Genomic DNA, 25917 nt, shown 5'->3' with positions numbered 1-25917 from the left:
ACTAGCAGGGCTTTCTAGACTGAGAGATGGTTATTCTCATCAAGAAGCCTTGGTTAGTGGTGTCTGTGCATAGCATATTGGACACTATCGGGGAAACAATCTAATGCCATGGACCCCTTCAGAACATTAGATCCTGAATGTAATTTGACTATATTAAGAATAAGCAGTGACAAAGCAACTCTGTAAAGGTGGTCTAATAAACCCCATAACAGTCCACAAATGGACAGCTTCTCCTTAACGGACTCAGCATCTGCTTTAATTGGGTCAGACAGGTTTACTACAATGTGTACAAACTGCCTCAAGTATTAATTATCAATATTTTTACTTATGGAAACTAAACATTTTTCAGTTACCATCAAATATACGTTTCAATAGCTGAAACGGATGACCTACCAAGGACTCCCACGTTTTCCTAAAGACTCAAATTGTAAAGAATAATAAAGACATCTCCAATCACAATGTAATATGTTAATCTGAACAAATGAATGTGCCAAATCTAGGGCTAACTGTGTTGCTTATAAGAAATAGACCGGTTATGTTCCAAGAAAAGATCCACAAAATGAGAGGAAAGATCTGACTGGATTAGACTGTTTAATAAAAGCACTGCACAAATGACATTAAATGACAGTCTTACAGTAACACATTGTCATAAAGGGAAAGTTAAAGCAGATGTAAACCCAGCACCTAAAATCTCGTAAATTTACCGTCTTGATGCCAATTCAAAAGCCAATTTTGGTATTTGAAAATCTGCAGTTTCCATTAAAATAACACCTGGTGATCCTGCAGGGAAACCCTCATTCAGACACGTCCTGCTATGGGAGGGACAACAATTTCCTAATCTTGTTCCTGCATTGGTCACACTGTCACATGAAACCCTGGTTGACAGTAGATACAACAGGCAATGCTAACAGTTGTTCACCATTGTCAATCTCAGGAAGCCTGTCCAGAGCAATGACGAATGCATGAAACAGGAAGTTCTGAAAGAGGCTGGAGGAGATCAGCAGAACTGAGACAAATTAAAAAGGTACAAACAGTAATTTATGAGGTGACAAGACATGACAACTGTTTGATGCTTGTGCTTTAGCAAAACAAAGGTCAACCATTAGGGTTTTTATCTACTCAAGCACACATGAGCACTAAGTACACCCAACACTCAATGTTTCTATTTCCTTAGTTGTATAAGCGGTCAGCACTTTCCCAAACTGAAGGACCAGGGCAGTAGCATCAATGCATATGCAGTAAAACAAAACACTTTCAGCCATACACCCTTTTTGTCCCAGCTTCTGGGGAACACTCAGCCATCATGATTAACACTTGACAAGCTTCCCGTTTGACACCAATATTTATATACACTCCCTAGCATTTCTGGAAGTGGCCATCTGGAGTAAGGGCAGATGATTCATGTAATGTATCATTTACTTCCTGGAATCCATCTGCCCTTAGCTCATGCATAGGCTATGCTGAGAATCCTTCCTCCCCTCCTGAAGACTGCTGGGATGTAAGACATTTGCCTAGGCATGGAAAGCAGGAAGTAACTAAAGAAATGTTCAAAAAAAAAAAAGTTTAAAACAAGTTAATATGATATATTTTCCCATTTATTTACTAATGCTAGCATGATTAGAAATAGTCCATGTTGACAGAGAGGGGAATTCCTCATTAATAAGAGACCCTGTCACCAACTTAACCACTTCCATACCGGGCACTTTTACCCCCTTCCTGCCCAGGCCAATTTACAGGTTTCAGTGCTCTCACATTTTGAACAACAATTGCGCGGTCATGCAACACTGTATCCAAACTAAAATTTTAGCATTTTGTTTACACAACTAGAGCTTTCTTTTGGTAGTATTTAATCACCACTGGGTTTTTATTTTTTGCTAAATTAACAAAAAAAGACTGAAAATTTTGAAAAACAAACCCCACGTTTTTCTTTGTTTCGGTTATAAAAGTTTGCAAATAAATAATTGTTCTTCATAAATTTAGGCCAAGATGTATTCTGCTACAATCTATGGTGAAAATAACCCAAATCAGTTTTTATTATGTATCCTGTAGGAAAGTTATAGCGTTCACAAACTATGGGATATATCTGAATATTGATCAATCCTGAAGTACTGACAGCCAATCTAATTTCTTGAGGCCCAAAAATGTCAGAACAGTACAGATATCCCCCAAATGACCCCTTTTTGCAAAGTAGACAGTCCGACATACTTCATAAGAGGCATGGCGAGTTTTTTGAAGTTGTAACTTTGTCATAATTTTTCAGAAAATGAAAAAAAAATATTTTCACAATTGTTTTTTTTTTTTTTACATACTGTCACCAGTGCAGTACAGCGTCAGCATGTAACTGGTGTAGTGGTGACCAAGGACACTGGTGACAGTACGAAAACAAAAAAAATGTATAATTTTTTTTCAATTTTTTTATTACATTTTATTCTCTTTTTCTTAAGATTTTTTTTTTTCATTTTGACCTATGACCAAAGTAGTATAATGTTACCATAGTAACATTGTACTACTTTGGGGAAGTGATCAGTATTTTTTTTTTTTTTTACACAATTTGATTGCTTATAGCAAAGAATTTCTTATATGGTTATAAAACTGAAGGTAAAAAAAAATATCAAGTATATAAAATGCTTACTTGCTGTGTTTTTCTTAACATAAATGGTTTTCTATTCACTTACAATGGGCACTTGAACTTGGCAGAAAATTTTACTTTCTTAGCACAACTTCCCCCCCGCATATCATGGCTCTCTCCCCATCAAGGTTGTCAACTTCTCTCAGTACTGGCCCAGCTCCTCTGCCCCTCCCTTTTCCTCCTACATATTTTATGCAGCAGCTGCAAGATGAGCGAAGAGAACCTTTTTATCACAAAGGAACCCTTGCCAATAATTCAGCTCACTGTATATTAGTGTGGTGGTCAGTGGGAAGAATGCACCCTTATAGATAGGCAGAAATATTATTGGTGTCAGTGGTTATATATCTGAGATGTGGAAATTATTAATTGCTCAAGGAGCCCCTATGAAAGTTCGGAGGAAAAATAGCTGAGAAAGGCTTCTATAAATTGTCATTGGAGTGACAGCTGTGAGTCAGCTGGGGCTGCCGACATCACAACCAAGATGGTGGCACCCAGCATCTTGGGGCTTTTGGATGCCTACACAAGAAAGATATCTAGGAGGTAAATAACATGCATAAAATACATTACCTGCACATATGGGGTTGATTTACTAAAGGCAAACAGTCTATGCACTGCAAGTGCAGAGGACTCTGAAATGAGGTGAAGCTTTGCTGATTTCTTTCATCCAATCATGTGCAAGCAAAAATGCTGTTTTTTATTTTCTTTGCATCTTCCAGATCTAGAGCAACTGCACTTTCAGAGCACTTGGAGTGTACTTGCAGTGCATGGCCTATTTGCATTTAGTAAATCAACCCCATAATCTTATAGGAAGATTTATGTTAAAACAAATCGTCTTGTGGCAGGCTTTCTTTAGAGGAAACCTGTACTGGGAGAAAGAGGAGGGCAAATCACAATACTTACTGAGTCACTGATCAGAACAAGAATGAAGCAAGTAAATCTGCATCGTCATCCAAGGTCAGTGCCTCAAAGTATTATTGTCTACAGATCAATCTGACAACAGTCGTAACTCATTTTCAATAAAAAAAAAAAAAAATAGATCAGCAGGGTCAACCTACGTATCTTCTCACTACAACTTTTGAACTTTTAAAACAAACCAAGGTAACTTACAAGACCATAAATTAGATTTTGATGCTGTCAGGTAGACCTTTGCAGTTTTCAGTGGTTGGTAAAATGTGTTTATCTAACAGACCAGAACTAAATCAAAATCTGTGTGGCCAGAATTAAAACTGTGCTATGGGCAGATATAAAATTAAAAAAAATGTTAATTAATGCAGGTATATTGGTCAATAAAGATATAAACAAAATAAAAAAAAATTCTATGACTGGATAAATACAAATCATTTGGCATATGATGTATTTTATATTTTCTCAGCCATCTAATTAGCTTAATGGAGTTCAGCTTTAAGCAAAATATAATGACAACTGAGGCCAATGCATATTTTGACAATATCTGCCTGTGACTCAAAAGTATAGACCTCTTGACAAGGAAGATTATATGTGCTCTATCCTGCATTGGCTTCAACTGTCAATCATATCAAGTGAAATATATACACAAAGTGATTGCTACCAATACACAAATACCAGTGAATCCCTTGCCCTAAAAACAAACAAGGGGGATCAGATACCATGTGCTTATCCATGTAACACACCATACAGGCCTGTGTGCAGCAGCACCTGTTCCATTGCAATCCTAACATCTTTATGTGGATGATGTCATTTTTGAATAATTTGAGCCTTCCTCATTTGGCATATTTTCTTGATGTTGGTGATTTATATAGAGTTCTGTAAAATGAAAGTCTTTTCACAAAGCGCTGCTAATGTGCTTTGATTAATCGTGTTCAGTATCAAAAGATCTAAGTGCTGCTAGGATGACCCAATGTTTGTGCGCAATGATGTGAACATTGTTTACATGGCTGTAAGAGCATGCCTACAGAGACAAGTACATTTGTTTTTTAGTCATTTTAAAAAAGTGTTAAAAATCCAATTGAGGGTTTTTATACAGTAATGCAATTAGACTGCATAAAAAAAATAAATGTGGGCTAGTTTTTTTTTACTTTTCTTACTGTACTGCACTGTTAAATTGGGCAACTATGTGGCAAATGAGGTTTAATGTTGATAAATGTAAGGTTATGCACTAGGGAGCAAAGAATATGCATGCATCATACATACTGGGGGGGGTACAACTGGGGGAATCAGTGGTGGAGAAGGATCTGGGGGTTCTGGTAGATCACAACCTTAGTACTGGCATGCAATGCCAAGCTGCGGTTTCTAAAGCAAGCAAAATCCTCTCTTGTATTAAAAGAGGTATAGACTCTAGACAGAGAGATATCATATTACCCCTGTACAAATCATTAGTAATACTACATCTGGAATATGCAGTTCAGTTTTGGGCACCAATTCACAAAAAGAACATTGGGGAACTGGAGAAAGTACAGAGAAGGGCAACCAAACGGATAAGAGGCATGGAGGAGCTCAGCTATGAGGAAAGATTAGAGGAACTGAATTTATTCTCTCTTGAGAAGAGGAGGTTAAGGGGGGATATGATCAACATGTATAAATATATCAGTGGTTCATATAGTGAACTCTGTGTAGAGGTATTCACCCCGAGGTCATCACAAAGGACAAGGGGGCACTCTATGGAGGAAAAGAAATGTAATCTCCAAACACGGAAAGGTTTCTTCACAGTAAGAGCTGTGAAAATGTGGAATAGACTCCCTCAAGAGTTGGTTCTGGCCAGCTCAGTAGATTGCTTTAAAAAAGGCCTGGATTCTTTCTTAGATACACAGAATATAACTGGATACTAACATTTATAGGTAAAGTTGATCCAGGGAATATCCAATTGCCTCTCAGGGGATCAGGAAGGAATTTTTTTTCCCTGCAGGAACAAGCAGGAACAAAATTGGATCATGCTTTGTTGGGCTTTTTTTGCCTTCCTCTGGATCAACTGTGGGTATAGGATTACAACTTTGTTCTTTTTTAATAGTTGAACTGGATGGACTTTTGTCTTTTTTCAGCCTAACTATGCAACTATGTACTGCTCAGAAGAGAGAGATCACTGAAGGAAATAATGTTTGGGAAGATCAAAGGCACTATGCGAAGAGGGAGACCAGCTACTAGGTGGTTGGATACATTGACTACTGCTGTGTTGTGACACTGGAAGATCTTGCCAGACTAGCACAAAATCAATTTCTCTTTAGGCACTGGTTCACACTGAATATGACTTTGAAATCGTGTGACTTCACTTAAAGTCACACAATTTCAAAGTCGCATGTCAGTGTGACTGCAGGTGCGACTTGTAAGACATCTGTGCAACGTCATGCATAGATGCACCTGAAATCGCAGAAAATAGACCAGGAACCTTTTTTTCAAATCGGTGCGGCATCGCAAAGTCGGAGTCTCATCAATTTGAACGGTGCCGGTTGAGCTGTAGTTGAGCTTTAAAGCAGAAATTCACATCCAAAAGAGAGTTTGTTCCCTTCCAACCCTGCCCCTCTACGATCAGAAGTGTTTTTTTATTTCTACGCCGGTTTTTTTTCCCTCATGTCCCTTCCCCGCCACCAATCTCACCTAGCAAGAAAGATGTGTCCCTGGTTCTGCAGCTTCATGAGATACTATGACTCTAGGACCAGGGGAAGCAGAGTGGTCAGAATATGCCCATCACAAATAATCAGTGGTCGGCTTTCTACACCCAGAGGAAGCAGCCAGCTCCCATCAGTGGTGACACGAAACCTGGGCTATGACACCTGTACAGTGGGACAAAATTGGATTTGCATGGACAGGTGAGTATATGTTTGGAAGGGGGGGGGGGGGGGGGGAGGAGACACCAGAGGCTGGCAGTGGGGAATGAAATTCCTCTAACACCCCGGTCACATCAGGTGCAACTTGGCATACGATTTGCATGCCATGTGACTTGCAAATCGTATGCCAAGTTGCATCCTATTGTGCGCTATTAGAGTAATCATATCGGTGCGGTTCCAACTTGGCCGGAGCCACATCGATTTCTAAAGTAGTGTATGCACTACTTTTGGTGCAATTAGCATAGACATCTGTGTCAGATGTCTTGCAAATCACACCTCAAATCATCAAGTCACCCGACTTTAAAATCATGCGACTTCATTGTTCAAAATCGGCTTTGATGTGACCAGGGTGTTAAGATACCTATGCTGAGAGAAAAATGCAAGCTGCCATTGCTGATCTATTTCTAGAAATGCTAGATGCCTAGTTTTTCCAGGATTTTTGTTTCAGAAAACAAAGCAAAAGAATCAGCATGAAAGCCATCCAACTAACATTTTCATAAGGCCTCATGCACTGCGCATTAAAAACGCTGCTTTTAGGGTTTCCAGGTGCAGTAGCATTTTGGCAGAAAAAATTCTGGCCAATGAAGTGAATTAATGCAGAAGTACTTGACGCATCTAAATAAGTTTACACGCGGCAAACTTTTTTTCTGCCAAAATGCTGCTGCCAGGAGGAAAGGCATTTAGGAGAGATGGACAAAATGCCCTGTGTGCATGCGGCCTAAGAAGGTCAGCAGTGGCATTTCTAACAGAATACGTATGTTTTTACTCCAAGTTGCCCGCAATGTATATAGTAACGTTTTCAGACATAGTACTTTATACTCTCAGTATAAATTAGTCCTACCTGAGTACTAGAAGGGCAAAGCTGCATTCGTTTCTAGTTCTGTAATAGGCTGTCTCTAACTGCTGCAAGTCCAATACTAGCAAATCAGGAACCAGTCAGCATGGTTCCATATGACAAGATTACCATCACAGTCAACCATGGGGATCAATGGAAATTGCTTAACAATCAAACTTCTTTTAGCTGCAATGAAAAAACAGTTCAAATGCAGGTTAGATAGTAAGGCTCCATTCACACCAAAGCGTTTTAAGTGCTTTTTGCAGAAACGCACTACAGTCCATTTAACATTGTTTCCTGTAGAACAGCGGTTCTCAACCTGGGGGTCGCGACCCCTTTGGGGGTCGAACGACCATTTCACAGGGGTCGCCTAAGACCATCGGAAAACACATATTTCCGATGGTCTTAGGAACAGAGACACCGCTCCTCTGACTCAGACGATGTGTGGGCGGGATGATACGTTGCCCTGTCACCTGGCCACACCTCCGGGATCACTCAACAGCTCCGCCTCCTCGCCGCTGATTGGCCACCGGAACTGTAGCTCAGGAGAGGCACACAGGCGGCCAATCACCGGCGAGGAGGTGGAGCTTGGAGAGGAGGAGCCGAGCGGCAGCGCGCGTAGATCAAAGAAGATCGAGGGAGCTGCCGGAGTAAGTGAAGAGGAGAGCGGCCAGAGAAGGAAGACAGCTGACAGGTAAGTGAGAGAGCGAGCCCAGGCTGGAGCAGGGGTCAGCAAGGTAAGTATCGTTGGTGTCAGTGGGAGGAATAGTGCCCCATCATTTGTGTCACTAATACCAACGATGGGGCACTATTGCTCACCCCACTGACACCAACGATGGGGCACTATTGCTCACCCCACTGACACCAACGATGGGGCACTATTGCTCACCCCACTGACACCAACGATGGGGCACTATTGCTCACCCCACTGACACCAACGATGGGGCACTATTGCTCACCCCACTGACACCAACGATGGGGCACTATTGCTCACCCCACTGACACCAACGATGGGGCACTATTCCTCCCCCCCACCGACACCAACGATGGGGCACTATTCCTCCCCCCACCGACACCAACGATGGGGCACTATTCCTCCCCCCACCGACACCAACGATGGGGCACTATTCCTCCCCCCACCGACACCAAGGATGGGGCACTATTCCTCCCCCCACCGACACCAACGATGGGACACTATTCCCCCCCCCCCCACCGACCCCAACGATGGGGCACTATTTCCCCCCCCCCCCACCGACCCCAACGATGGGGCACTATTTCCCCCTCCACCACACTGACACCAACGATGGGGCACTATTCCTCCCCCCACCGACACCAACGATGGGACACTATTCCCCCCCCCCCCCCCACCGACACCAACGATGGGGCACTATTTCCCCCTCCACCACACTGACATCAACGATGGGGCACTGTTCCTCCCACTGACACCAACGATGGGGCACTGTTCCTCCCACTGACACCAACGATGGGGCACTGTTCCTCCCACTGACACCAACGATGGGGCACTGTTCCTCCCACTGACACCAACGATGGGGCACTGTTCCTCCCACTGACACCAACGATGGGGCACTGTTCCTCCCACTGACACCAACGATGGGGCACTGTTCCTCCCACTGACACCAACGATGGGGCACTGTTCCTCCCACTGACACCAACGATGGGGCACTGTTCCTCCCACTGACACCAACGATGGGGCACTGTTCCTCCCACTGACACCAACGATGGGGCACTGTTCCTCCCACTGACACCAACGATGGGGCACTGTTCCTCCCACTGACACCAACGATGGGGCACTGTTCCTCCCACTGACACCAACGATGGGGCACTGTTCCTCCCACTGACACCAACGATGGGGCACTGTTCCTCCCACTGACACCAACGATGGGGCACTGTTCCTCCCACTGACACCAACGATGGGGCACTGTTCCTCCCACTGACACCAACGATGGGGCACTGTTCCTCCCACTGACACCAACGATGGGGCACTGTTCCTCCCACTGACACCAACGATGGGGCACTGTTCCTCCCACTGACACCAACGATGGGGCACTGTTCCTCCCACTGACACCAACGATGGGGCACTGTTCCTCCCACTGACACCAACGATGGGGCACTGTTCCTCCCACTGACACCAACGATGGGGCACTGTTCCTCCCACTGACACCAACGATGGGGCACTGTTCCTCCCACTGACACCAACGATGGGGCACTGTTCCTCCCACTGACACCAACGATGGGGCACTGTTCCTCCCACTGACACCAACGATGGGGCACTGTTCCTCCCACTGACACCAACGATGGGGCACTGTTCCTCCCACTGACACCAACGATGGGGCACTGTTCCTCCCACTGACACCAACGATGGGGCACTGTTCCTCCCACTGACACCAACGATGGGACACTGTTCCCCCCCCCCCCCCCCCACCGACACCAACGATGGGGCACTATTCCCCCCCCACCGACACCAACGATGGGGCACTATTCCTCCCCCCACCGACACCAAGAATGGGGCACTATTCCTCCCCCCACCGACACCAACGATGGGGCACTATTCCTCCCCCCACCGACACCAACGATGGGACACTATTCCCCCCCCCCCCCACCGACACCAACGATGGGGCACTATTCCTCCCACCGACACCAACGATGGGGCACTATTCCTCCCACCGACACCAACGATGGGGCACTATTCCTCCCACCGACACCAACGATGGGGCACTATTCCTCCCACCGACACCAACGATGGGGCACTATTCCTCCCACCGACACCAACGATGGGGCACTATTCCTCCCACCGACACCAACGATGGGGCACTATTCCTCCCACCGACACCAACGATGGGGCACTCTTCCTCCCACCGACACCAACGATGGGGCACTATTCCTCCCACCGACACCAACGATGGGGCACTATTCCTCCCACCGACACCAACGATGGGGCACTATTCCTCCCACCGACACCAACGATGGGGCACTATTCCTCCCACCGACACCAACGATGGGGCACTATTCCTCCCACTGACATCAGTGATGGGGCACTACTCCTTCCACTGACACCAATGATGTGGCACTACTCCTCCCACTGCAAAATTACAGTTATGAAGTAGCAACGAAAATAATTTTATGATTGGGGGTCACCACAACATGAGGAACTGTATTAAGGGGGTCGCGGCATTAGAAAGGTTGAGAACCACTGCTGTAGAACATGTTTACAGCTATGCTTTTTTGAGCTGCTACATTTTTGGAAAGGGTCATGGACTTTACTGTAGCAAAATTGCTGCTTTTTGCTTTTAAAAGAGTTCAATGCAGAAGCTGCTGAAATGCATGGCAGTGTGTGTTTGCCGCATTTTTGCATTGTTATTCTGCCCAGCAATGAAAAAAAATTCCACTTTAACAAAAAAAAAACAAAAAAAAACAAAAAACAAAACACCTGAACAAAATGCAGTAAACCGCATCAAAAACACATGTAGAAAAACGCAAAACAAACTGGAGAAAGCATAAACGCAAAATGCATATATGTGAACCAAGGCTGACAGCAGCTCAAATACACCTGTCAATTAACTTTGATTAATGTCAGAAGTGTCTCAAAGCATGTCAAGCTGATGCCATCGACAAACTTAAAGCAGAACTACACTGCATTTGAGCACCACAAACCAAAAGCGCAAATCATTATTATTTCCATTTTAAAAACAAACTCCCCCATCCATCCATGTCTCCATGCTTTATTTTGCTAAGAAATTGCTTTAAAAAACACTTCCTAACATTTCTAGCAGTGGGCATCTTGAGGACGGGCAGATGATGTAACATTTACTTCCTGGAATCCCTCTACCTTTAGATGCATGCAGGCAGGAGGATGTGCGTAGCTGAGAAAAACCCTCTTGAAGATGCTTAGGGTGTATGACATCATTTGCCTATGCCTAATAACCAGGAAGTAACTGAAGAAATGTCAAACAAAAAAAAAAGTTTAAAACAAGTAAATATGCTTTAGTTTGCCATCTAGTTACTGATGCTAGCTGCATAAGGATTAAAAATAATCAATGTTGATTGAGAGAGTGCAGTTCTGCTTTAAGGCCTTTTGTACATGGATGCTTGGGCTTGTACAATGTACCATAGTTTTCGCTCCATAAGACACACTTGACCATAAGATGCACCTAGGTTTTAGAGGAGAAAAACAAGAAAAAAAATATTCTGAACCAATGGACTGCAGACAGTACAGGGGATGACCAAGAAGAGACTGCGGACACAGTACAGGGGATGACCAAGAAGAGACTGCGGACACAGTACAGGGGATGACCAAGAAGAGACTGCGGACACAGTACAGGGGATGACCAAGAAGAGACTGCGGACACAGTACAGGGGATGACCAAGAAGAGACTGCGGACACAGTACAGGGGATGACCAAGAAGAGACTGCGGACACAGTACAGGGGATGACCAAGAAGAGACTGCGGACACAGTACAGGGGATGACCAAGAGACTGCGGACAAAGTACAGGGGATGACCAAGAGACTGCGGACACAGTACAGGGGATGACCAAGAGACTGCAGACACAGTACAGGGGATGACCAAGAGACTGCGGACACAGTACAGGGGATGACCAAGAGACTGCGGACACAGTACAGGGGATGGCCAAGAGACTGCAGACACAGTACAGGGGATGACCAAGAGACTGCAGACAGTACAGGGGATGACCAGGAGACTGCAGACACAGTACAGGGGATGACCAGGAGACTGCAGACACAGTACAGGGGATGACCAGGAGACTGCAGACACAGTACAGGGGATGACCAAGAGACTGCAGACACAGTACAGGGGATGACCAAGAGACTGCAGACACAGTACAGGGGATGACCAAGAGACTGCAGACACAGTACAGGGGATGACCAAGAGACTGCAGACACAGTACAGGGGATGACCAAGAGACTGCAGACACAGTACAGGGGATGACCAAGAGACTGCAGACACAGTACAGGGGATGACCAAGAGACTGCAGACACAGTACAGGGGATGACCAAGAGACTGCAGACACAGTACAGGGGATGACCAAGAGACTGCAGACACAGTACAGGGGATGACCAAGAGACTGCAGACACAGTACAGGGGATGACCAAGAGACTGCAGACACAGTACAGGGGATGACCAAGAGACTGCAGACACAGTACAGGGGATGACCAAGAGACTGCAGACACAGTACAGGGGATGACCAGGAGACTGCAGACACAGTACAGGGGATGACCAGGAGACTGCAGACACAGTACAGGGGATGACCAGGAGACTGCAGACAGTACAGGGGATGACCAAGAGACTGCAGACAGTACAGGGGATGACCAAGAGACTGCAGACAGTACAGGGGATGACCAAGAGACTGCAGACAGTACAGGGGATGACCAAGAGACTGCAGACAGTACAGGGGATGACCAAGAGACTGCAGACAGTACAGGGGATGACCAAGAGACTGCAGACAGTACAGGGGATGACCAAGAGACTGCAGACAGTACAGGGGATGACCAAGAGACTGCAGACAGTACAGGGGATGACCAAGAGACTGCAGACAGTACAGGGGATGACCAAGAGACTGCAGACAGTACAGGGGATGACCAAGAGACTGCAGACAGTACAGGGGATGACCAAGAGACTGCAGACAGTACAGGGGATGACCAAGAGACTGCAGACAGTACAGGGGATGACCAAGAGACTGCAGACAGTACAGGGGATGACCAAGAGACTGCAGACAGTACAGGGGATGACCAAGAGACTGCAGACAGTACAAGGGATGACCAAGAGACTGCAGACAGTACAAGGGATGACAAGGAGACTGCAGACAGTACAGGGGATGACCAAGAGACTGCAGACAGTACAGGGGATGACCAAGAGACTGCAGACAGTACAAGGGATGACCAAGAGACTGCAGACAGTACAAGGGATGACAAGGAGACTGTGGACCTTTGGGGAGGGAGAGGGAGTGGGTACCTGAATTTGACAGGTACCCGCTCTCACTTCCGGGGAGGTGTCCTCCCTTTACACGGTGTTCCAAATTATTATGCAAATGATATTTTTCTCATTTACCTAAATAATTGATGTAAATAACAGTCAGCATAATTCTCATGTTATCAGCTATTAAGAGTACAATTCACATTTTATTGAACAAACCTCCTAATAACAGGATTTTTGTTAAACATAAAAAACTTACAATGCACTGTTCCAAATTATTACACACAGTAAGTTTCAAAACACTTTATAGGTTGTAAAGAACTGAAAATTGTCATTTGTTGTGTTTGCAGCATATTTACTGAAATCAAAAGTTATTTCAATCAAACTTTTAACAACATTTTAACTTTTTAAACATTTTAACAGGTCACATTACATTGTAACATAAGACCCCTTATTTGATAGCAGCTTCACAAGTCTTGCATCCATTGAACTTGTGAGTTTTTGGACAGTTTCTGCTTGAATTTGTTTGCAAGATGTCAGAATAGCCTCCCAGAGCTGCTGTTTGGATGTAAACTGCCTCCCACTCTCATAGATCTTTTGCTTGAGGATGCTCCAAAGGTTCTCAATAGGATTGAGGTCAGGGGAGGATGGAGGCCACACCATGACTTTCTCTCCTTTTATCCCCATAACAGCCATTGATGCAGAGGTATTCTTTGCAGCATGAGATGGTGCATTGTCATGCATGAAGATGATTTTATTACAGGAAGCATAGTTCATCCTTCTGTACCAGGGAAGAAAGTGGTCAGTCATAAACTCCACATACTTTGCAGAGGTCATCTTTACACCTTCAGGGACACTAAAGGGGCCGACCAGCTCTGTTCCCATGATTCCAGCCCAAAACATGACTCCGCCACCGCCTTGCCGACGTCGCAGCCTTGTTGGAACAGGGTGGCTGTCCACCAACCATCCACTACTCCATGCATCTGGACCATCCAGGGTTGCACGGCACTCATCATTGAACAGGACTGTTTGAAAATTAGTCTTCATGTATTTTTCTGCCCAATGCAGCCGTTTCTGCTTGTGAGCATTGGTTAGTGGTGGCTGAATAGAAGGTTTATGCACAGTTGCAAGACTCTGGAGGACTCTACACCTTGATGTCCGTGGGACTCCAGAGGCACCAGCAGCTTCAAATGTCTGTTTGCTGCCATGTAATGGTATTTTAGCAGCTGCTCTCTTGATCCGATGCATGGATCTGGCAGAAATCTTCCTCAATGTGCCTTTATCTGCACGAACCCGTCTGTGCTCTGAATCAGCCACAAATCTAATAGTGCGATGATCACGCTTAAGTTTTCATGAAATATCTAATGTTTTCATACCTCGTCCAAGGCATTGAACTATTTCACTCGGCAGCAGAGAGATCCTTTTTCTTCCCCATATTGCTTGAAAATGGTGCTCTGCTTAATAATGTGGAACACCGTCCTTTAGTAGTTTTTCCTTAAATTGGGCTCACCGGCCAATCTAATTATTACAGGTGTCCGAGATTGTTTTCAGTGATCAAAAGAGCCCTGACACACAATGTCATCCATGAGTTAAACTGAAAAACAAAATATTTAATCTTTGTGACACTTAAATAGAATTTGCATAATAATTTGGAACGCGGTGTAGTGTGGGAACCCGGCTGTGACAGCCGGGTGCCCACTGCGCATGCGCAAGAAGCACTGCGGTTTGTGAATGGCCGGGCATCTTCTGGGACACATGACAGGTCCCAGAAGACGCCGGGCCATTCACAAAGCGCAGCGCTTCTCGCGCATGCGCAGTGAGCACCTGGCTGTCACAGCCAGGTTCCCACACTAAGGATGCCGGCGCGGGAAGACTAAGGTAAACTCCTGCAGAGAAGAGCTGAGCGGCCAGCCTGGTATTCTGACACGATGTCAGCAGCGGAAATACCAGACTGGCCGCTCTATATTTGCTCCATAAGATGCACTGACATTTTCCCCCCTTTTTTTGGGGGGGGGGGTGCGTCTTATGGAGTGAAAAATACGGTAAATTCCGGTGCTATGTACAACTGTGCTGTCTGTAATCAGGTATACACCAGTGCTCACATAAACGTGAGTATAGCATTTAGGTGGAAATAGTTTTTCTTATTGCAGCACAGACTATACCAGAATACAGCAATGCACAGCACCTGGGCTGGGGAAATACACTAGAATGTATGTTGCATGGGTGCCTATGTACAAGAGTCCTAATGCCTGTCGACAAAAGGCCCTGAAATGAATTTTTTGAATTGCAGCAGGCAGATCCTCCTGCAGTCTCAAAATCCAAGCTAAGCAGCGTAGATAAGATGTGTCTGTCAAAGTCTGCAGTAACAAAGAAAAAAAAACGTCATGTGATCAATAGTTGGAGAACCCTGATAACAGTGCACTGTTCAAAGCCAGCACAAAGCCTAAGCTTTCTGTAAAATGTGCATAGCATAAAAAGCTGGGAATTTTACAAAAACCCATATGTAACTACTTTTCTCTAATTTACCTAGGCTTCAAGGCTGGATTCATACATTTGCGTTGTGCCAACATGCCTGTTAATGTACAATATTGGATGCTTTGTGTTGGCATGGCTTTCCTTCAGAATGGCACCTCAAAACACAGTAGCTGCCTATGCACCCATGCTACAGTGCACCACAACACACATCTGTTGTGTGTTGAACTGCCGAAAATTCTGCGGGTGTAGTTTTGTGCACTCAGATACATTGCCAGCCAGACCAAACTGAATGGGCCACTTCAATTTAGGAAAAAGTGTGTAGCATGCATACAATAATGGGGTAGGGCTCATTCACACCAGCAAGCCGCACTGTACACACAGGCACTTCCACAGCCACCACATCTATGATTGGTAAGCTGCAATTTATTATGTTTAATATCGCTTTAACTTGAAGAAAAAATGTGCAACAACTAAACAGTGTACAGCTCTCAAACCCACATATAGTACTAGGTGTCAATCAGTTTCTATTGGTGGGAACAGTTTTTTGATCCAATATGTATTGGTAAAGTATAACTAAAGGCAAAACATTTTTTTAGTTTTAGAAAGAATGGAGAGGAATTAGAACACTTGTCAGTTTTCATAGCTGTCGGTGTCCCCCATTAGAGAGATTCGCCCTCTCTATTTTTGAGGCTCCATGCACACTAGCATTTTTTTTTTAAGTTAAAAAAATGATGGGAAAAATGCTGGATAGAAAAACGCTGGTAATAGTGTTTTTTTTTAGTATTGTCCAAGTAGTGTTTTAGTAGCGTTCAGAAGTGTTAGCGTTTTATTAGAGTTTTCACAGTATATGTAGAGAAAACAAAAAAGCTAGATAAAAGCTGTTAAGGGTGTTTTAGCAGCTCTAAAAACTCTACAAAAACAATTGTTTTTCTGCTCCTAGACGCTGAAGCTCAAAAAATTCTAACAGCCTAAAGTAGTGTGCACGGACACATAGGATAACACTCTTTAGCTTCTAGGAGCAGGAAAAAAATATGCTGATAACAGCTTCCAAGAGCTTAAAAAATGCTAGTGTGCATGGAGAATAAGGTGAAAGTAAAAGGAAATCCCAAATTTTGGGTTGTCCCCAGAAAAGGAATAAAGGGGAAATCTTGCAATGGGGACACTAGTTCTGGTGACCTGGGGTCCTCAAGGAATTCACTTAATTTGCAGGGACTTCCTCTTGCCTCCTGTTTGACTATGGGAGAGGAAGTGAAGGGAAATCTCTGCAATGATGGCACACAGATGGCAAAAATAAAATCTGCCAAGGGTTATAACCCTCTCTTGCTCTATCCAAAAAGAAAGAAAAAGCAAGTTTTGCTTATAATTCTACTTTAAGGTCCACATGAAAAAGTGTGGTTTCTATAGAGAGGGGAATGTCACATATCACACATATATTAATAAATAGTTGGTGCTCTTAAACCCACCCTTCTAACTAAAATGTATCACCACTTTATATAAACACATATCAAATATTTCACCTTCTCTAATATCAACATTAGTAATATTGAATGTGATCACATTGTGAATCAACAAGGTGTGTTCCACAAAGAATTTCAATCCATCACAATAAACAAAAAGTCTACAAGTATGCGATTATCTAGTCCACACATCAGTCCATTCACACTTCTGTTACAACATACACTGGAATAATTTCACAATTAAAAGTGACTCCATTAGCCTATTAACCACTTGCCCTCTGGAGGATTTACCCCCTTCCTGACCAGGCCATTTTTTTACGGCGCTGCGTTAATTTAACTGACAATTGAGCGGTCATGCAATGCTACACCCAAATGAAATGTATGCCCTTTTTTCCCCACGAATTGGGCTTTCTTTCGGTGGTATTTGATCGCCTATGCGTTTTTCATTTTTTGTGCTATGAAAAAAATTCTGACAATTTTGGGAAAAAAAAACAATGTTTTTGACTTTTTTGCTATTAAACATGTCCAGTAAAAACATTTTAAAAATCCAATTTCGACAAATTTAGGCCAAAATGTATTATGCTACATGTCTTTGCTAAGAGAAAAAAAAAATCCCAATACGTGTACATTAATTGGTTTAAATGAAAGTTATAGCGTTTTTTGTTTTTTTTTTACAAGTAATGGCGATCAGCGACTTATAGCAGGACTGTGGCGGATATTCTGACACTGGGGGGAACTGACTTGGTGTCACTGACATCCCCAGTGACACCAATACAGTGATCAGTGCTAATAAAAAGCACTGACACTGTACTAATGGCACTGGGCAGGGAGGGGTTAACATGTGGGGTGATCAAAGGGTTAACTGTGTGCTGGGTGTGTCCTACTATGGGACTGCGTCCATGTGCTTCACTGTAAGAACACTGCTTTGCATGGCCATTCAAAGCAGTGTACTTGAACTGACAGGGAGGGCGCGGCACGCCCCCTACCCAGAAATGCAAAATCACGTATCACCTGTAGCAGGATATATGCTATAGGGTGGATGGGAAGTGGTTAATAACCATTTCCCATTCGGCCCATGTAGATAAATGGCCGGACGGGAGTGCTGCCAAAGCAGGTGGACTTTTCTAAACGTCCCCCCGCATCTATTACCTGTGCACGTTCTGCACCGCAATCGGTGCCCGATGTGTCCTCCTCCGGACATAGTGGAACACAGATCGCTGTACGGTAAACATCTGTGTGAGGTCCCGATTCATGTGATCACTGATTGGCCAATCAATGATTACAAGAACAGTAGTAAACAAGATGTCACTTCCTGACATCCCTTACTACTTGTGAAATCTGTGAATGATCACAGAGGTCACATGGTACAAGACTATTCACAACAGCCTTGTACCATGTGACAAGCTGTGACCAATCACTGCTCTCACAGTATTTCTCAATGGCTGCAGGAATGCAGCCAGAGAGAAGGAGAAATTATTGCTTTTACAGCCTTTATAGGTGTAAACGCAATCAGTGTAAAAAAAAGAAAAAAAATTTTTCATCACCCTCCACAAATAGTACAGTGTCACTATGGTGACACTGTACTGCTAGGGTGACAGTATGTTAAAAAAGAAAAAATATTAAAAAAAATTAGAAAAATTATAAATTTTTGGTTATAAACTAATTTCGGTTATTTTTTTTTTTTTTTTACTAAAAAGATAGATGAATAAATTTTGGCCAAGATTTATGAAGAAAGATTATTTGCAAAATTTTATAAGAAAACATTTTTTTTTTTTTTTAATTTATATAGCAAAAAAAATAAAAATCCCAGTGGTGAATGCCACCAAAATAAAGTTTTATCTGTCTCAAACGAAATGCTAAAAAAATTCATAAGGGTACAGTGCTGTATGACCGCGCAATTGTCATTCAAAGTGTAATAGCAGTGAAAGCTGAAAAATGGCCTGGACTAGAAGGGGGTGAAAGTGTCCGGATTTGAAGTGGTTAAATAGTTATTTATGATGACCACAGGAAAAAAAGGTCAGTGTAGCATCCTATTCTTTGAGGGTAAAGCACATCAGGTTATTATAGGCATGTTAGTAGGTACTATTTTTCATTCACTACATTTTTATAAATAGGCTCCACTATGAGGAACTCTGGAATAGGGTCGATCTGGTGCTGAGTTTCCTGCTTCAGCTGAAAGCTGACAAGTTGCAATGGACAACAGCTGCAACTTGGCTCCAGTATCCAGATAAAGAATGACACCCCCACTGTACAGAGCTACATGACAATGTTGCATTAGTGAGTGTGACTAATACAAGGTAGAGTTTTTCTATTCTAATTTTAACAATTTTCTAATGTCTTCACATTCAAAAGTTATTTTTAAAGTATAGTTAAAGGTACATCAAATGCTGAGCAATGCTTTGCTTCTAATTATGGCTTAAGAGTGATTGTAATTTAATCAATGACAAATAATTATAGAACACACGCACAGGAACACACACACAAACACACACGAACACTAGACTTTCTCTATTGAGAAAAAGAAAATACATGCCCATATCCTCCCTGACATTATCTCATGTCATGCTGTGTGCCTGGGACAGGTTGTTTTCCTAGCAGATAAAACACTCAGCCACACAGGAAGTGACCCTGTCACCAAAGCCGAAGGGGGTGGGTGAAACTTCTACTAAAACACAAAAGCGAGATCAGAGTTCCTAAGTTGTAACAAGTCTGCAGGAAAATAACAATTAAATAATGCTGTGATACTGTAACATGCCCTTACAATCACACTACTTTGATTTACTCCACAAGGCCTCCTGGTGTTACTACAGAACTGTACATAAAACTTTTCACAAATACTATATTCTTCACACAACTGCCCTTGTAATGACATTGCACCTCAAATCAAAGTGCCCCCTCACACGCAAAAAAATAAAAGAAAGAAATCAACCAGTGTTCCTCCAGAGGTTGCTAGGTGTTCCCTGAGCACTGTCTCTCTGATGAGCAAACACTGACCCAGTGATCTTTTTATCTATCTGTAAGCCCCGATTCACACGGGTGCAACATGCGATTTACAAATCCCACTTGAAGTCGCATCTAATGTATTTCTATGGCACTGTCTTAATCAGTGCGATTTGAAGTAGCACAATTTCAGAAATAGCTCCTGCACTAACTTTTTCCAATTTCATTGCGACTTGCATTGACTTCTGTTCAATGACGTGGCAAGCCGCAGTGAAATCAGAGGTACAAATCACACTGATCTCTGGCTTCGAATTCAAAGTCACATTCAGTGTGAACGAGGGCCCTGTGTTTAGGGGCATTTAGGGCCCATTCACACTACCCACGTGCTAAGCTCCCATGTGCAAAGGAATTAAAATACATTTCCAAATATGTTTGGAGCCAATATCTAAATGCACCTGAAAGTAGAAAATGCTTTACTATGGAAGAATAAACATAGACATTCAGCTGTGTATAGTTGCATTCAGCCTAGCTGCATTTACATAAAATGTTTCTGCATCTTGGGCCCATTTAGCCTAGTTTTGCAGCTATATGCATGGAAACATGTCTAAATGCAGTTAAGCACAGGAACATTGAAATGCAGGAAAAAGAGATCTGGGAAGTATAAAAGTTGTTTACACTTTCCAGATAACATCTCCTGTGTTTAGCGCAGATGGCCCGTGTACACGTGGCCCAAAATGCCTAATTTTTGCATGAGAGCTAGCGTCTAGTTTGCCAGGCAGCCAGGGGCATTGCAATGCATTGTTTTAGCACATCACACTGTTGTTTTTTTTTACTTGATAGTGTACACTCCATTCATATCCCAGCACAGCAGCACAGTGCAGGGACATAGTCTGCATTTTTGGCAGCTCTGTAGTGTGAACAGGGCACATAGGAAACAGCTGTATTCTATTTGCCCTAGCGGTGATCTCTGTTCTGTGCAGAGAAAACGCAGGTCACTGCATACAGTGTGAAGGAGTCCTTAGAGAAAATAGAATTATGTTCAGGAAGGGTTGGAGTCTGGAGAAGACAAAGACAGGGAACAAGTTACATGAGACTGTTAGAGATCAGTCATTACAGCCCCTTTACAGAGCAATGCTCCTACTACTGACCAATGCGGTCCAAGGAAGGAATACAGTAGCCACATTGGAGTATCCTCCATTCATGCTGTAGAGTGAAGATGGCTGAATTTGTTAGATTGCTTTCATTGAATCCAACTTTGAAATTGTGTGATGCCTATGCAGGTCTCATCTGAACTTGCAAAAAGTACTGCATGAAGTCAGAGTCGGAATCGCACCAATGACCATTTCCATTGCTGGCATAGGGGGTGCGACTTGTCATGCGATTTGAAACTATCAAATACCATGACAAGTCGCACCGGTGTGACTAGAGACTAAAATGAAATGTGCATATGCTGCATAAAATAAACAACAATCATCTGTTTGATGCTCCAAATGAAATGTATCAACCTTATGCAAATAGCTCAAACAAAACAATGATACAACACCCATTATTGTGCAAGTCTGGGATAAAGTCCATAAACAACCATAAAGTCCCGTAAGGAAATTTTACAAGCAAGTGCAGAAAGTATGTAAATTCTGAAACCTCCACCCAAGTGGACCCCTTTGGGCATACTCTCCCCTCAATATACTGACCCTCACAACATAGGTCAAATCACCCTCCAACATGATCAAACAGATCTACACACCCTCAGCTGGATCATCCCCAAACCAAATCGCTCCCTAGCTGTCCCCAGTTGGCACCATCAATGGGGCACTATTCTTCCAATTGATACCAACAATGGAGCACTATTCCTCCTATTAAAATCAATGATGGAGCACTGGTGCCAGAGCATTTTCTACTCCCACTGGCCACAGTCCGACCCCATAAATCCTGAAGCACTTAAATTGGCCCTTTGCTTAGAAAGTTTGGAGACTTCTGATCTAGTGGCTAAAATTTGAGGGCAGTCGGGTGTAAACAGACAGAGGGCCCATTTACCCCAGTCTGCCTATATAGCAGAGTGGGCTGTGTCTGCTCTGCATAAACTAAGCGGACATGGACCTGTCATCCACCTGCTCTGCTCAGCCAGAGCTCAGCAGACAGATCCCCCGTTAGAGTCGTCCCCGAGTGTAAGGGACCTTAGAGATCACTACCATTGCAGTTCCTTTACAAATCAAAGCTCCAACTACTATCAGGCCACCACAAGTACCAAAAGGGCCACAGGTTAGCTGCCAGGATTCTAAGAAACATTGTGCTCCTGGATCTAGTACACTACTGCAATGGGCTGCTTTTTCAGAGAGCGATTGACAGGTGGCAGGGAGATGTCACCTCCACACTGCCTTAACCCTGAAAAGTGGACATGGCAAGCAAAATGGTTATGGCGTGGGCACGTTTGGGCAGGTATGCTGACAAATACCAATAAATATTGTCGTAACGGTGAAGCAAAGCATTGCGCCATGTGTACCATCCCGTTTTGCCCAGATTTGTGCTTTAAGCTATGCCAACTAATTTTTTTTTACCCATGTAGTTGGGCTGTGCTCGCAGTGCATAGGTCAACTGCTACTTTTTTCTAGGGGTGAGCACAAAGAGTATACTCACCTGAACCCTCGGAAAACCGCATTCCCTCACGGTCAAGTGGTGAACTTTTCTTGTCTATGGAGCGTGCAGATTTCAGGTACAAGCCATGGTACTTGTCTGTTAATTCACCGGATATATATATTTTTTTTTATATGTTTTATTTATATATATATATATATTTAAATAAAACATATAAAAATTATATATATAAAGCCGGTGAATTAACAGACAAGTACCCAATCCATTTTCAAAATCGCTGAAGTGTGGGGGTACAGGATTGGTCTTGTGAGAGGATTGGAAGATCAGGTAAATATACCTCCCCTGTCCTCTCCCCTAGATTAAAATGAGCAGTTAACCCATGCAGTGTGGGCACAGCACAGGGGAAAAAAAAAAAAGGTTGCCCGGAGTTCAGCTTTAAGGCTAGGTTCGCACCTCTGCGTGTTTTGATTGATGCTTTACTGGCACGTTTTGCTTTTTTTAACACGCTTGGTTTCTGGGGGGGGGGGGGGTTATATATTCCAATAGGAAAGTATTGACTTTTGATGGGACTTGGGATGGGTGTAACTTGGATGGGACATAGATGCGACTTTGCAAGGGTGTGACTTAGATGCTACTTGAGGACCAGAAAGTGTAAAGTAGCACTACATGAACAGAACGGTCATACGTTCCCATTACCAAAAAAAGTCACATCAAAGTTGCACCCATCCAAATTTGCATTAGGCTCCAGTCACACTTTTGTGACTTCAAAAATCGATTCAAGTTTTTAAATCAATTTTCATTACAACTTTACAGTGCAACTTTGGCCTTGACCAAAGATGATTATTTGCGCTCTACAAAGTCGCACACAAGACACATGTATAGGATCCAGGTGGGACTTTGGAGAGTTTACATTAAGGTCTATGGCGCTCAAGTCACATGAAAGTTGGACCAAAGCAGTGCAGGGAACTACTTTCAAGTTGCTGCGATGTGAACGGTACTCATTGGGAAAGATGGGGTGCTATTGTCATGCGACTTTGGGGTCCAAAGTTGCATGACAATAGCACCCCATGTTTCCCAATGAGTACTGTTTACATCTGTGCAGCCTGAAAGTTGCTGTGATTTGAAGTTGCACATTTGTGAACGGTACTCAATGGGAAACATGGAATGCTATTGTCATGCAACTCGGGACCCCAAAGTTGTATGACGAGTCGCATAAGTGTGAAAGGGTTCTCAAAGTGCCATCAAAGTTAATACTTTCCTATTGGCAACAAAAAAAATGCAAACAAAATTTAAAAATGCACTACGTGTTTTCCTGCCATGTCTCCATTGAAGTCTACTGAACCAAAACGCACCATGCTGCAAAAAGTCCTTTCCAAAAAACGCAGTGGCTGAAAACCGCGTAGGTGTGAACGTGTCCCATAGGAAACCATGGTAAATGGACCGTAGCGCCTTACTAAAAAGAGGTGTGAACCAGGCCGAAGTTGGGCAAGTTTTCCCCCCCAAGTGTGAAGCAGGCCTGGAGGGTAGAGGAAGTCCGGGGAGACGATGAGCAGTGGTAGAGAGCAGGGTGGGATTACCTGGGAGCTGAGATACCTCTTGAGACACTCCTCACAGACCCCCTTCTTACAGCACGGCAGAGGTTTGATGGACTTGTCCTCCAAGCACACCCGGCAGCTCATCATGACTTTATGTCCGCCATCCCCGAGGCTGCTGATCAGGAAGGGGGCCAGTTCCAGCTCCAGGCTGGCAGGACTGAGGGGCAGTTCACCATTGTTCCGGGGCGGGGAGCTCCGGGAAGGGGGTTCGGCCATAGTGCGGGGCTCCCCGGTGTACAGAGGAGGCATGTCCCCGGACAAGTCACTCTCCACACAGTATACAGTGCATAGGACGCCGCATCTCTTCTTCGGCTTGTGGCCCGCAGAGCCTCCCACCACCAACCTGTCTTCTATCGGAGGGGTGCCCGCATCCTCCACCTGTTCCTGGGGCTCCCCACTACTCCCTCCATAGGGGTCTGCCCGCACACCCCTCTCTGCGCCCCCGTCGTCGTCCTCCTCCTCCTCTTCATCCTCCTCGCTGCTTGCGATGTGCATGTGCTGTGTGTGCTGCAGCTCGTCATGCTGATCCCCCATTCCCGGTGCCCGTCTGCCCATACAGCACAACAAGTAGACACTTCTCCTAGTTGACTTGTGCTTCCGGGTCCCTCCGGGGGCCTGTCCCCCTCACAGCTGTGACACCCACAAGGCACTGGGCTCCCCGTCCGTCCTCTACTACTTCTCCCTCCTGGAGACGGAAGCCCCCGTGCATAGCCCCTGTCTGGAGGCTCCCAGGCTCTTCTACTCTCCCCCGAGCATTACAAAGCGGCCAGCACTGAGGAGACAGAGGCGGGGACACAGCGCTGCTGCTGCGGCGGCTTCTGCTGCTTTCCTGCTCTACCAGTGTGTTCAGCTGTTACCGTATTGTGTCTAGTACGGGCATTCAGGTGCTACCGTACTCCTCCTTCAGCTCCGACACACGGCACCAACAACACGGGGTCACTGGCTACCGTATTACTAAGAATACGCGCCTCTAACCCGGGATAGTTGTGTCTGACATTCTCCACTGTTAGGCTGGCCATACATTATACAATTATCTGCAGATTTTTGGTTTAGATTTACCAAAAACCATATAATAGGAGGACAAACCTAAACAACACTTTCAGTTGTATCCAATTAGGCAGGCCCTTGCACTACATAGTTGAAGGTAAATCTAAAGGAAATTGGGCAGAAAATCTGCAGATAATTGTATAATGTATGGCCAGCCTAAGTCCCCCTGCACACAGGACGTTAAGAAAAAATCTAGAAGTCTTCTTCCTGGCAGCAGCGTTGTTGCCGAAAAAACACTTGACACTTGAAAGGGCTCTTTCACATGGGTGTTCAGTATGTCCGTTTTTCATCTGTCCGTTTACAGATGAGAAACAGACACCTATGTATTTCTATGGGCTAGCAGATGTAAACTGATGATCATCGGTTTACGTCTGTTAACGTCCGCATCCCTTGACATTTGTTTTTTTGAATGGAAGAAAAACCTAATTTTCTTCCGTAAAAAAAACAATGGAAAGGATGTAAACGGACGTACAGTCTGTTTTTGCATTGGTAAAGGATGTAAAAAGGTGAAAAACGGATGTAAACTGATGAAAAATTATGAAAAACAGATGAAAACGGATGTAAACTGACAAAAAACTGATGTGAACTGATGAAAAACAGAT

The 25917-nt window shown here is 44.1% G+C and overlaps 1 protein-coding gene across 1 annotated transcript in view; it reads right to left on the bottom strand.

Annotated features, from left to right (window-relative positions):
- Nucleotides 1–25091, bottom strand: part of RNF217 (ring finger protein 217) — a 123156-nt gene extending 98065 nt beyond the window's left edge. The window contains exon 1 of the mRNA XM_089686438.1: nucleotides 24251–25091. Within this exon, the coding sequence (XP_089542564.1) occupies nucleotides 24251–24823 (573 nt within the window). The 5' untranslated portion in view covers nucleotides 24824–25091. The remainder of the gene's footprint in view (nucleotides 1–24250) is intronic.
- Between the last annotated feature and the right edge of the window lie 826 nt (nucleotides 25092–25917).

Source organism: Staurois parvus, unplaced genomic scaffold, assembly GCF_062004578.1.
Source record: "Staurois parvus isolate SC_StPar_1 unplaced genomic scaffold, SC_StPar_1.0 ptg000397l, whole genome shotgun sequence".
Classification (NCBI taxonomy): domain Eukaryota; kingdom Metazoa; phylum Chordata; class Amphibia; order Anura; family Ranidae; genus Staurois; species Staurois parvus.
The sequence above is the reverse complement of the archived record's forward strand: the minus strand, read 5'-3'. Positions and strand labels throughout refer to the sequence as shown.